Here is a 13,989-nt window from a genome sequence, read left to right on the forward strand (position 1 = left end):
TAATAAATAGTTTATTTTGTTATTATTATTTGCTTAGGCCAGAGAGAGAGAAAGGGAAAATGAGGAAGCAAGCCGCCAGGTCTGGGACTCGAACCGCAGTCTTCCAGGTGGGAGCCCAGCACCTTAACCACCACATCACCTGCCTACCCCCAAAATGACTTCAGATGTTTTTAAATAGACAGTGCGATTAGATCTCTAGCCGTGTTTTATAAGAATCGCACACGATCTCTGATCCCAGGTCAGTCATTAACTACCTACCAGGTTCGTGGGTGCCTGGTTGGGTGCTGTTCAGGAAGAGCTGACTCCACGGCCAGCTAGAAGCCTTTGTCCCTCCAGGAGGGACAACCTAGGACTGAGCTACGATGCCGTGGCAGGAGCCATAGGAGCGGGGCCATTGAGGACACTTCATCCAGGAGTGGGACTGGAATCCGAGGGCCAATGTGGAACGCAGCCTGGCTGCAGGGAAGTGCCGGGAATGTCACTCTTCAGCAGGCAGAAGGCACGTCTAGAATGCTTCCCCTCCGCCCTTCTCTGGCGTTTCTCAGGAAAAGAAGGGAGGCGTGTTTCAGAGTTGCCACACGGGGTGGGTCGTCCCTTGGAGGGCAGATGAGCAACCTCTCTCAGTTTTGCGTCACTGTCTCCCGTGCCCGCTCGCTGTCGGTGCAGGCGCATCTGCGGCGGGGGCTGTGCTCACAGCAGTCTCCATGCACAGCAGGCCTCCTCGCCTGCACGTGGACGTGGAGGCCCGTGCGTGTTCCTCCCGCGTCCACCTGCCTGCTTGCTGCTTGTGCTGTGTGCCTGCAGCTCGGAGCTTGTTTGGGTGACACGCTGCCTTCCTCTGCAGGTTATCACCAACCTGGTGAAGATGCTCAAGTCCAGAGACACCAGGAGAAACTTTTGCCCTCCAAATCACTGGCTCTCAGAGCAAGAGGACATTAAAGCAGACAAGGTATTACTGGGAAACCACTTCCCTCTCACGGACGTTGCCCCAGCTTTTCTCTTCCTGGGTAGGTGACTGAATGCATTAAAGGTGTGTGGCCCTCCACTTTGGATGGAACTCGGTGTAGGTGCGAACCTTCTTCCTCGTTCAGGTCATACAGTGGACACGGGGCAGTGCTGTTGACAGGACAGCCATTCCCAATCTGTTAACATGTCCCAGCTTCCACTTCTTAACCTCAGTTTAAAGCCTAATCATTCTTTATTGGGGTTGGAAATGATTTTGCTTTTCTTGGTATTAATTAAAAATTCACGTTCAGTACCGAGAAGGGCAGAGACGAGTTTGAATCTTACTAAGGTCTAGTCTGAAGCAGGTTGAGCGGTGTGGTATATCAGAAGACATTTAAATGCCATTAACTGAGGGTTTGAGGTATTTTCATTTTTGTTTTTCAGGAAAAATTGTGACCTTATCAGTTTTAGAACCTGGAGGTGGGCACCAGAAAGGAGGTGGGGGTGTATAGAGAAGTCAGGGTGACAGAGATGAGTGGGAGGAGAGGAAGCACAAGTGTTCCAGCGCAGTTCCATGAGCACCCCTTTATTACCTCTACATTAATCACCAGCCTCTAGCTGTGCTGTGACAAGGTCCAGAAAGAGAGGTTAGTACTGCGGTTGTGAGGAGCTCCAGGTCCTTAAGGCCAGCAGTTAGCGTCATGGCTGTGTCGCTAGACTCCCACGAAGTCGACTGCGGTTCGCGTCCCAGACCCGGTGGCTTAAATTCACACCAGGCATGTGTGCGTGCGTGCCCAAGATCCCGAGAGGAGGAAGGAAGAGAAGGGATTGTGGCATGGCCATCTCCCCGGGGGGGTGATTTCTTGCTTTCTCGCTCTCTGTCTCTGTCTGGCGAGTGCACATGCCCTATAGCAAAAACCTCTCCAAAAAAAAAGAGGAAGTTCCAGGTCCAGACAAGAACTCTAAACAACATTTCCCATGGAAAATAAACTGTCCTTGCGCACAGCCTGGTTCTCTGTCTGAGGAGAGCGCGACCAGTCCTGCGTGGAGTGTCTGAGGGTGGCAGGGAGGCAGGGTCGTGCAGAAGGATTGGGCCCCCTGGAGGGCCCGGCTGGCCAGTGGCCCTTCCATGAGAACAGCTGCAGTAAGAATGGCCGCAGAGCAGGGGACGGCAAAGGCGTTTAGCTGTGCGAGTTCGTTCTGGAAGTCAGAAAGAACCAGAGCCTCATCAGGCATTTTTTGAAAACTATTTAGAAAAAAAGAAGTAACCACACGATAGCCCACCCGTGCCTTGGGCCCCAGATGCTTAGTGTTGTTCCCACGATGGTCACCGGCTCTGGAGGCACCGGCTCTGGACTAGAGCGCTGGCTCTCCATCCCTCTGCGCCCCAGGCCACCGGCGAAGCAGCGCGTGAGACCAGGGTCTGGAGCTAGAGTACAAACCACACTGCACGCCTTCCTCACTCCAGAGAGGGCTGCGGGAGGTGGGGAAACGTCAGTGGAGCCCGGCAGCACCCGGGATGATGCTCGCGGGGTGTGTGCGTGTGCATGCCGTGGCTGAGCTGAGCTGCCGGTGCACGCTGCCCTGCCAGCAGCTCTGACCTGGCTGAGCTAGCAGCAGGGGTGCCTCCTGGGAAACACTTCAGCCACAGAGTCAGATGGGTACCGTGGGATCTCCAGCTCTAACCCCAGGTTCCTAGACAGGGGCGGGGTGACAGCCCTGTGAGGGTGCAGCCGGCCAAGGCCACAGGGAAACTGAGACAGCAGCTGTTGGTCTATTAAACGCGGCAAGTGTCAAAAGGAAGGGATGAGAGGAACTGACAAATCTTTAAGAACTTGAGTAAAAGTATACTGTGCCAATATGGATGCTAATTCAACCAAGTTTTTAAAATACATTACAAAGTGAATTTTTATAATAGTGAGAAGGTAGTTTTTTTGGGCCACCAGGTGGTGTGGTGGTTGGGGGCTCTGGACTCCCCCACGTCTAACTGTGGTTCGAGTCCTAGACCGGCGGCTTGCTTTCTCTCTCTCTCTCTCTCTCTCTCTCTCTGTATTTCACTCTGGTCAAATTGAAAATAACAATGATGATAAATAAAAGAAAAACAATTCTTAAAAAAATTAGAGATTAGTTTTTTTAGGTGTGATGGTTTCTCTTCATAAAGCAGTTATTAAGATATTTTACTGTGTCCGGATACAGCGCTTCATCAAATAAAGCAACTAAGGGATTCTTTGGGAAGGATTGGGAAGTACTCCACTGTGGAAGTGTTACAGGGTAACTGGTGTGTGAGAGAGATCCAACTGGGACTGGGGACGTTGGGTCCGCCAGGAGCCCAGCCTGTTGGGGGAGGGGGGCGAACATCGGTTCTGCTCAGCTGTGAGCAGGGCAGAGTGAGCCAGGACACAGGAAGTGCTGATGAGGCTGTCGTCCCCAGGTCAGCCAGCTGTACGTGCCAGCGTCCAGACATGTGTGGAGCTTCCGGCGCATGGGGAGGATCGGCCCGCTGCAGTCCGCCCTGGACGGTGAGTTGTGCTGGGTGCGTGGGCTCGCCAGGAGCTGCAGGTACAGCCGTCTCCCTGGGGCCCGTCCAGCCTCTGTTCTTTCTCCCCTGTTTAGTTTCTGCTCTCCGTGAGTGAGGGAGTCCACTAGGCTTCCGTCTCCTACTGAGTGTGGGAGCTCTGTGCTCTGGAAACCTTCCTGTCTCCACCGTAGGAGGTGTACTTTGGACGGTTGCTGTTGACTGTTAGAGTTTACTAAAAACTAGGAGAATCTTTTTAACTAGTTTTTTGGTTTGTGTTTTTTTTTTGTTTTTGTTGTTTTGTTTTGTTTTTTAGTGAAAACTAGGCTTTAGAACCTTATGTGAATTTAATGTTTTATAGATGCTTCATGTTTTGGTTAAAAATTGACTTGCCAATAGTTTCTATCTGAGGTTTGTCCTTTCCTGTTCTCTTAGAACTGCTAAGAGAGATAATTTTTGTTTTTTAAAATGATAATGTTGACTTTTTTGCAAGAAATAGAAGGGGTGGACCTTGGCGTCTAACTCCACACCAGGAGGGGCAATGTTGGGCTTGGCAGGAGTGGCCGTCACTGTGCCAACTGTGGTCTGTCTCTGCCTCAGTGAACAGGGGCCCAGCTTTACGATGTTACCCTGTGCTGTTATAGGTTCATACCCAGATGTTTTTAACATAAATTGCTGTGTGATGTGAAACTTTTTCCTTACAAAAGTTGCTTCTCCAGTGTTGGCTCTCCAGTTCGCGGAGGCTGACATCCCAGAGTGCTCCCTGGCTTGGGCAGGCTGGAGGACAGTGGGCTCTGCAAGGCAGCACCCGGCGCACCAGACCCTGAGAACAGCGGGTGGGCGTGTGAGGGAAGAGCAGCTGTGCTTACCTGCACCAATCCTTCCCTCACACTGCCTCACACGCCCTGAGATGGTGCCGGGCCTACGAAATGCAGCCGGCTCTGCTCGATGCTGAGTATTTCAGGAGGCCTGTGTCTGTTTTTGTTGTTGGGGCCAGGGTCTGGCCCACCCTAAGGCGTCTTAATTGCCATGACGGTCATGGCCCTCTTTATCCTGACTGGCTCCTCATTTATCATGCTGTTTTATATGTAGCTCCTTTTTGTTTTGTTTTCACGTAAACATTTTCACTTACTGTCACACAATTGTGTAATTCATCTGTAAGGTCAGAAAGTAAAAAAAAAATTATAGGGTTAAGATTGGGACCAGCTGGGAACCAGCAGTTAGCGTAATGGCTGTGTCGCTGGACTCCCACGTAGTTGACCGCGGTTCGCGTCCCGGACCCGGTGGCTTAAAAAACTCACGCCGGGCGCGTGTGCGTGCGTGCCCAAGATCCCGAGAGGAGAATGGAGGAGAAGGGATTGCGGCATGGCCATCCCCCCGCCCTAGAAGTCGTACAAATTAATGTAAATAGGATACCTGGAGAAAGAAAGAAATTACTTAAGTTTATCATAAAATAAATGTGAAGTTATGGATTTACGGGATCAGCAGTTGGCATAATGACTATGTCGCTGGCTCCCATGCAGTTGACTGTGGTTCGCGCGGCGGCCCCGGTGGCTTAAACTCACGTCGGGCGCGTGTGCGTGCGTGCCCAAGATCCCGAGAGGAGAATGGAGGAGAAGGGATTGCGGCATGGCCATCCCCCCGGGGATGATTTCTCACGTTCTGTCTCTCTCTGTCTTTCTGGCAAGTGCACGTGCCCTATAGCAAAAGAAAGGAAGGAAGGAAGTAGAGGCCGCTTGAGTTGCCACTGCACTCTGGTGTCCTTGGGCCACTGCCGCCAGAGGTGTGGGGAGCGGCACTGCATGGAGTCCAACTGGCCCTGCCTGGCCATCAGTAGACACGCGGCAGACCTGCTGCGTGTGCCGGCCGACTGTGTTCACAGCGCATGTGACCGTGCCCCTTACAGGTGGGACACGTTCTGACAGGTGTCGTCAGGAGGCCTGGTTGTGAGCAGGGCAGAGTGCACTTACATAGCCCTAGGTGTGCAGCCTCCTCCTTGCCCAGGCTAGATGTTGCAGCCCTTTTTTATTTTCTTTTTTAAAGTTGTTTTTTTTTTTTTTTGCCATAGGGCATGTGCGCTTGCTGGAGAAAGAGAGAGAGTGAGAAATCACCCTGCCGGGGAGGCAGCCACTCCACATTCCCTTCTCTGTTCCCCCTCAGGATGTTGGGCACACATGTGCACACGCCCAGCATGGTTTTCAAGCCACCAGGTCTGGGCCTCAAACCACAGTCAGCCATGTGAGAGTCCAGCGCCTTAGCCAGCACGCTCCTGCTGGCCCCAGTGGTGCAGCCTTTTGGAATCTGTGACACCATCACCTTCCAGCAGTCCAGGCTGGACCAGAACGTTGTTGCCTCACGTGGCTGTGTGAGCCGACTGCGCTGCAGTGCAGGGAGCGTGACCTGGATGTTCCCTTTAGTGTGGAGCACTGGAGGGAGCCCTTCTCAGAATCACATCCTGAGCCGTTACAAACCTTCAGCGTTTCCCTCTTGAAATGAGTTGGAAAAGACCGAGTAATGGCACATCGTGTCACACACAGCTCTCTGACAGTTGGAGAAGGAACAGGTGTGCATTTGCTAACTCAGACCAGACCAGGCCACTCGTGGCATCCCTGGCCACACACATCCTAGCCTGGAGCAGCTTGCTTGGCACGATGGGAGGAAAAGCGCAGCCACAGACGGCACCTCTGGCCGTGCAGCCACTTGGTAGTGGAGGAGGAGATCCTGACAGGGATGAGGGACATCACAGGACAGCCCTGAACAGGCCCTGCTCTGCTCCACTCTGGTTCATGTGGTCCAGACGACCAGAGCCGGGTGGAGATGCTCAGGGACTTGAGGGCAACGGGCTGTTATTTTACTGGGCTGACCCCATAGTGTTATGGTTGAGGGAACCAGGGCCCAAATGGCTGACTGAAGCTCGAATCCCAGCCCAGTGGCTTGAAAAACAGGCCAAGCACGTGTGTGCCCACATTCCTGACAAGGTGGAGAAACAGAGAAGAAAGTGTAGCATGTACACTCCCTAGTGGGGTGCTCTCACTCTGGCTAGTGCGTGCACCCAGAGGTTAGAAACTGAACAGGTTATTGAAATGATTGCTCCCCCTCTTTCTTTTTCCCTTAATTTTGCCGGAGGGCATATGAGCTCTCTAAAGATAGGGTAGGAAAGCACCCCGTGGGGAGGCGGTCATGCCGCAGTCCCTCTTCCATCTCTGCCCATCCAGGGTTTGATCATGTACACCTGTCCAGTGTGTTTCCCAGCAGCTGAGTCTGAGACTCAGACCGCGCATGGTCAGCCATGTGGGATCCAGACACCCTAACCATCACGCCACAGACTGGCCCTGTTTTACCAGTCTTCCCCCACACCCCCAGAGAGATTTTTTTCCTATAGGGTGAAGGCATTCACCAGAGAGACAGAGACATAAAAACAGAGAAGTCAGCCCTGAGGAGGGATGACCACAACGCAGTCCTTCTCCATTCTTCTCCTGGGATTTGGGAGCATACACGCACACACACACCTGGCATGAGTTTCAAGCCACTGTGTCCGGGGCTTGAACTGTGGTTGACCATGTGCGAGTCTAGCATCCCACCTACACAACCTGCTGGCCCCAGCAGTCTTAAGAATGGTTTGATGAGGCCAGCAGGTGACGTAGTGGCTAAGGTGCTGGACTCCCATTTGGCTAAACAGGGCTCAAGTCTTGGACCTGGTGGCTTGAAGATCATACTGCACACGTGCATGTGCACACCCAGATTCCCAGGAGGAGAGTGAAAGAAAAGGGACTGTGGCATGGCCATCTCCCCTGAGGCGGATTTCTCGCTTTCCCTCTTACTGTCTGTCTCTGGCAAGTGCATATGCCCTATGGCAAAAATAGTTTAAAAAATAAGAATCGTTTCATAAATCTTGACCTTAAATGGGAACTATAGAACTAACTACATTTGTAACCCTGTTGCAGTGGGTTCGGAGTCCCCACCACTCTCTGTGTCTGAGGAAAGGCAGCTGGCCGTCCTGACGGAGCTGCCCTTCGTGGTTCCGTTTGAGGAGCGGGTGAAGGTATGTGACCTGGGTTTTTAATCAAGAGACTTCTTATGTTTTCTAGTTATTTATATTGGTATCATGTTGTATAATAAAAACTAATACATCAACAAGAAAACTGTCTAAAGTTGCATAGTACCTGCATAATTTTATATTTTTCTTACCAGATTGCAGTAGCTCACAGTTGTCATAAAACAGAACCAGCACCCCTGGGCCCCACCTTTGGCTATTTGTAAACGTTGCTTCCCTTAGCCGTAACTGGCTGCGAGGCCCGCCATGTTACAGATTTCCCACAGCAGAGGACAAAGGTCCTCTCCTACTGAATTGGCCAGCCATTTGTTCAAATGCAGCTTTTTGCAGTTTTCCCTCTGCACCCTTCCCTATCACAGCACAATTCGTAGCTGTGCAAGGAGGCGAGTGGGGGCTGACTCCCTGCTGCGGACCTGACTAATCTGTGAAGGTTCGTGTGCACTTATCTATTTCCACATCAAATTTAAACGTTTTGTTTCTATTTTCTAGCTATATTTAGCAAACTTCTATGAATTAAAGAGTTGCTTTGGGGCCAAGCAGGTGATGTGGAGGTGAAAGCACTGCATCCTACCTGGCCAGCTTCACAGTTCTAGTCCTGGACCTGGCAGCTTGAGAAGCACACCAGGCACATGTGCATGTGTGCCCGGGATTCCTAGAGGGGAGTAGGAGAAGGGATTGCACTGTGGCTATCTCCCTGCCCTGCGCCCCTGAGGGAGGATTTTTCACTTTCTCTTTGGTGAGCGGACACACACTGTAGTGAAAAAAAGAGAGAGGGAGCTTCTTTTGAAGCTGTCACTCTCTCTTTATTTAAAACCACCCCTCCACATACACACATACTTCCTGAACTCCTTCTACGTGTTTTTTTTTTTTAATTATTTATTCATTTTGATTTATTATTATTTTATTTGCTATTGGCGATATGCACTCATCATACAGAGAAAGCAAGCCATCAGGTCTGGGACTTGAACTTCATTCGGCCATGGGGGAGTCCAGCACCCTAACCACCATACCACCTGCTATTACCCCTCTACTGGATCATATGAGGAAAGGGATTATGGGGTGGCCATTTCCCCCAGGGAATGATTTAGCACTATCTGTCTCTCTCTCTCTCTCACCCCCAGGGAGCACATATGCCCTATGGCAAAAATTAAAACAAAGAATTTATACATGAGAATATACAATAATATAGAATTTTTGATATTTATTACAAAATGAGGGGAAAGAACAATAATGAAATAATCTGTATTTATTGATAAAGTCAATATTTGAAACATGGATGTTAAAGTGTATTTGGTATTTATGGAGATATAAAAGCTAATATGTATTTTGTTTGCTGTGTTTTTAGAATCTGTTGTATCTAATAACCTTACAACTTCCCTTCTTTGTTAGATCTTTCAAAGGTTGATTTATGCAGATAAACAAGAAGTGCAAGGAGATGGTCCATTTCTGGATGGAATTAATGTTACAATAAGAAGAAATTACATTTATGAAGATGCATATGACAAACTTTCCCCAGAAAATGGTATATCATTCTCTCCATGCGTGTGCGTGTGCGTGTGTGTGGCTGGGGAGGTTGTGGCTCTTTTGGAAAGTGGCACTCATTGCACATTACTGCCCGTCCTCCGGTGGTGTGGTGACTTTTCAGAATGAAAGTGTACTTAGCTTGGGAGATGTTTATTATCGAATACTATCCCCACGGCTGACAGGCGGCTGTTACAGCAGAGTCCCTTTACTGTGCTCATTTTGCTGTGCTTGCCAGAGGTCTGTGCATGCGTGAGAGACAGGGAGGGAGAAGGAGAAGTACTCCCCATAGAGCATGGCCGCATCGCGAGCAGCCCCTTCTCCTCCTTTCTCCATGCTGGCAGATTTGGGGCACCCATGCACGTGTGCCTGGCATATTTCCCAGGTGTGGTAACCATGGAGGACCTGCTGCCTTACCCTCGGCCTTGCAAGCAGCCCCAGATTCCTCTCGAGGCAGGAAACTGACCCCACCCCAGTTGCCTGTCTCCGAGATGCAGTTTACAACCTCTAGTTCTGAAAAGCGCTGGCAGCCATTTCCAATCTATATTTCCAATATAAATAAATATGTATGTATGTTTCACACACTATAAGCCAAATTAAGTATATTAAATATTGTAATTCTAATTTCTTTAAAATTTATGAAGTGCTATTATTAAAAGAATTACTTTGTACTAATTTGGATAACATTTGGAAGTCTGTGACACAAATTCTATCTACATTAATATTTGACACCAGTGGGGTCAGCAGAGGGCATAATGCTTATGTCGCTGGACTTCCATGTGGTCAACCGCAGTTCGAGTCCTGGACTCCGCAGCTTGAAACTCATGCTAGGCTCATGGGCGTGCATGCCTCCTCTCCCAAGAGGAGAATGGAGGAGAAGGGATTGTGGCATGGCCATCCCCCCGAGGGGTGATTTCTCACTCTGTCTCTCTGGAGAGTGCACGCACACTATAGCCAAAAAAGTTCTCACCAGTGTTAAAAGTGTTAGCATTGCCTTTTTTTTAATTAATTAATTTATTTTACATTTGGTCACAGAGATGGGGGGAAAGCGAGAAAGCAAACTGCCAGGTCCAGGACTTGACTTGTGGTCAGCCAAGTGAGTGTTCAGCATCTTAACCACTGTGTCACCTGCCAGCCCCAAAAGTGTTAGTATTATTTACCTACATGTTACAGTTTTTTTTTTTTTTAAAGAATTACTTAGTTAGTTTTATTTATTCTTACTACTTTTTAAAAATTTGTTATAGGTGCTACCCAGAGAGAGATGGGGTGGAGGGAAGAGAAAGTGGGAAAGCAGGCCACTAGGTCTGGGACTCAAACCGTGGCTGGCCATGTGGAGATCTAGTGCCTTAACCATCACACCACCTGCTAGCCCCATGTGTTCCCATTTAACTTCAGGAAATTACTCCTGACACTACGTTAAGGTAGTGCTGACCAGTGCGGAGGGGGTTAAAATTGAAAGTCTGGGGGACTGTCTTATGTCTGTACTTGCAAATGTGAGCCTGTGGCCATCTCCGTGACCAAGTCCCCATGACAGTTGAACCGCTGCTGTTCACCCCCGCCCGCCCTCCCTGAGACACACCAGGTGTGCCCACCATTCCTTGGGACCCATTGGCTGGGGACCGGCCGGGGGTTGCTGCGTGACCAGGTCCTGCAGAGGGTGTTCATCACTCTCTCTTTCTCATGCACATGAGATGTACTGAGATACAGAAAACATATGTCCTGAAAACAAGCTTGTATCTGATCTAGGTTGTCAGATGTGAAGTAACATTTGCCTTTTGTAGGAAAAGAAAACCTCTAGTGTTTTTTTTTTTTTTTTTTTAGACGTTTTTGCTATAGGGCATGTGCACTCACCAGAAAGACAGAGACAGAAAGTGAGAAATCACCTCCCGGGTGGATGGCCATGCCGCAATCCCTTTTCCTCAATTTTCTCTCAGGACCTTGGGCACGCATGCATACGCACCCGGTGTGAATTTAAGCCACCAGGTCCGGGACTCAAACAGTGGTTGACTACATGGGAGTTCAGTGACATAGCCATTACGCCAACTGCTGGTCCTGAAAAGCTCGAGTTTTTAATAACCTGTTGTTTAGATAAGGAGCCAGTGAGTTCCTGTGGCCAGTAGGTGGCATGGTGGTTAAGGGCTCCCAACTCCCACATGGCTCACCATGGTTCTAGTCCTCAACCTGGTGGCTCGCTTTCTCACTTTTCATCTCTCTCATTCTGGCGCTCTGTCCCTCTCTGGTCACATTTAAATAAATAAATAAAGTTGGATGAAATAACTCCTTTTTTTTTGAAGAGCTAGTGTCATCCTAATGTGGAAGCAGTGGAGGGACCCTAACATCACGTGCTTCTTCCTCTATTCTGACCTTTGTTGTTTGTTTGTCTTTTTTATTTCATTTATTGTTTTAGAATGATTTCCTTTATGAAACCAGCAGAGATAGTATAGTGATTATGTCACTGGACTCCCACGTGATCAACCATGATTCAAGACCCAGACCCCGCAGCTTGAAACTCAGGCCAGGCGTGTGTGCATGCCCACGATCCTGAGAGGACAATGGAGGAGAGGGGATTGCAGCATGGCCCTTCCCCCTAGGGGTGATTTCTCACTTTCTATCTTTGTCTGGAAAGCTCACGTGCCCTATAGCAAAAATCTCTCTTAGAAAAAAAGAAAAGGACAGTTCTTTCCTTTATTTTATTTGTCATTATTGTTACTTTCAGTTTGACCAGAGCTAAACAGAGAGAGAAAGTGATCAAGCAAGCCTCGAGGTCTGGGACTCGAGCTGTGGTCAGCAACGTGGGAGCCCAGTGCCCTAGCTACCACGCCACTTGCCGGTCCCCATGCTTGTTCTGTTATTGCCAGAATGCCGGTGTGCTCAGCAGAAAGTACCAGTGGGTGGCCCAGCCGCAGGACTTTCTTCATTCCTGCATCCTATCAGGGTTTCGGGCACAGGCCCAATATGCTTTTCTCTTTTTTTAAAAGTAATTATTTCACTTAATTAATTAATTTTAATTTGACTTGAGAAGGACAGAGTGTGTGGATGGGGGGAAGGTGAGAAGGCAAGCCACCAGGCCCGGGACTCAAACCATAGTTGCCCATGTGGGAGTCCAGCTCCCTTAGCCACCATGCCACATGCCAGCACCCCAATGTGTTTTTCAAGCCACAGGAGCTGCTGGGGTTTGAACTGAGGTTGACTTTGGGGAATCTAAATCCTTTAACCACTGAGCTATGGGTTGGCCCAGATTTCAGAGTTTGTTACATATTTCACTTTTGCCATTTACTCTGTTGTGGCCCTCTGAAGCCCAGCGTCCTGAGGCAAGACCCCAGGCTTCATCTCAAGTCTACATGGGTTGTGAGTGGTCTTCCTGGTGCCAGGTCCCTCCTGCCCAGGATGCTGTCGTCACAGAAGCTTCCCGGGAGTGAAGGAGTCAATAGACTCCTGGTCCACTGGTCCACTGTGGCCCGATGAGGGATTGGCAGTGAACAGTTTTTATTTTAACAGGTTTTTGCTTTAGGGCATGTGCGCTTGCTGGAGAAAGAGACAGAGACAGTGAGGGGGGAAAGTGGGAAATCACCACCCAGGGGGGTGGCCACACTACAGTCCCTTCTCCTCCATCCTTCTCCCAGAATTTTGGGCACGCACGCACAGGGGTCCGGTGTGACTTTGAAGCCACCAGGTCTGGGACTCACACTGTGGTTGGCCTTGTGGAAGTTCAGTGATGTAACCACTGCGCCATCTGCTGGCCCCAAGCAGTAAACATATTTTGGCAGAAGTAATTTCCCTGCTTTAGGGCCCCGTGGCCTGCTCCTTGGTCAGTTGGAGCAGTTCTCCTGTCACACCGCTAATTGGCAGGCTTGCTCTCTCTCTCCCACCCTGCCTCAGGTCCTCACAGCCTGGGGCAGTCACTTGCCCTGTGCTCATTGCGTACAGCTTTTGCTCAGTAGGTGTTGGCTGATTTTTTTCCCCAGAGGAAAGTCTTGGCGTGAAACTAAATGATTGCAAAGAAGGCGTGAAACTAAATGATACATTTGCAAAGAATTAGCATAGTGTTGAGAGTAAGGGTCCGACCTGAGGCTGCGCCCAGGGCAAGGCGGGGAGCCTGGTGAGGTTAGAGCAGAGGCTGTGGCAGGTGCTGTGCCGGGAGGCTTCGCTTCTGCTGCGGTGGCTGTGCAGGAGCGCCAGCTGGTCCACGTGCTTGCTCGACAGCGTTCCCAGTTCCTCGCCACGGGCTCATGTTCCAGCTTCAAGGGCACCACTACCCAGTCATAGCAAGTCCCGGTCACCACTGCCCACTCAGAGCAGGTTCCAGTTTCCTAGAACTTTCTTAAGCCCCCAAAGTTACTCAAAGTTGACTGTACTCCAACTCCCTGCGTGCATGTGATAATTGCATTGAGTTAAGGATCAATTAAGATACTTTCAATAAAATGTTCACTTCTTCCATGAGAGGCAGGAGAGGCACTTCCAGCCTCGCCTTCGCCCCAGTGGACCCCAGCTTCAGCCATCCTGCACCGTGGGAACGCGTGTGCGGCGTGCAGCAGTGTCCACATCACAGTGCCAGGGCCTTCCCGTGGCATCTGCGCCATCACCTGGCCCTTGATGATAATTTCTTAACTGTGTCTTCAAATGGTCTGGCATTCTGCTAGGCATACCTTCACATTAAACGCCACCTCAGAACACCCATTCACTTAGGAGGTAGTGTGGGCCAGTTTACCGACTGATCACCTGCATGCCACCAGGTAATGGCCCGTTCCTGTGCCGGCTAGCGAGTGAGCGCATCCTCGGGGTGCCGAGTGGCTCCTCTCCTCTCCGGGCAGGCGTCGGTGTGTGTCCGCCCCATGTGGCGGTGGTGGGTAACTGGTTTCTGTGCTGGGTGCTGGGTACCGGGTGCCGAGCAAGGCTGCCTGAGGGGCGCCTGCTTCCGTCGGGGAGACGGTTGCGTCTGCTGGTCGGGTCGTGC

The 13,989-nt window shown here is 50.2% G+C and overlaps 1 protein-coding gene across 1 annotated transcript in view; it reads left to right on the forward strand.

Moving 5' to 3' along the window:
- Window positions 1-13,989, forward strand: part of UBE3C (ubiquitin protein ligase E3C) — a 112,835-nt gene that overhangs the window by 58,629 nt on the left and 40,217 nt on the right. The window contains exons 14-17 of the mRNA XM_006143828.2: window positions 845-949; window positions 3,377-3,464; window positions 7,405-7,502; window positions 8,904-9,036. Of these exons, the coding sequence (XP_006143890.1) occupies window positions 845-949; window positions 3,377-3,464; window positions 7,405-7,502; window positions 8,904-9,036 (424 nt within the window). The remainder of the gene's footprint in view (window positions 1-844; window positions 950-3,376; window positions 3,465-7,404; window positions 7,503-8,903; window positions 9,037-13,989) is intronic.

This window comes from Tupaia chinensis, unplaced genomic scaffold (assembly GCF_000334495.1).
Source record: "Tupaia chinensis unplaced genomic scaffold, TupChi_1.0 Scaffold000110_1, whole genome shotgun sequence".
NCBI lineage: Eukaryota > Metazoa > Chordata > Mammalia > Scandentia > Tupaiidae > Tupaia > Tupaia belangeri.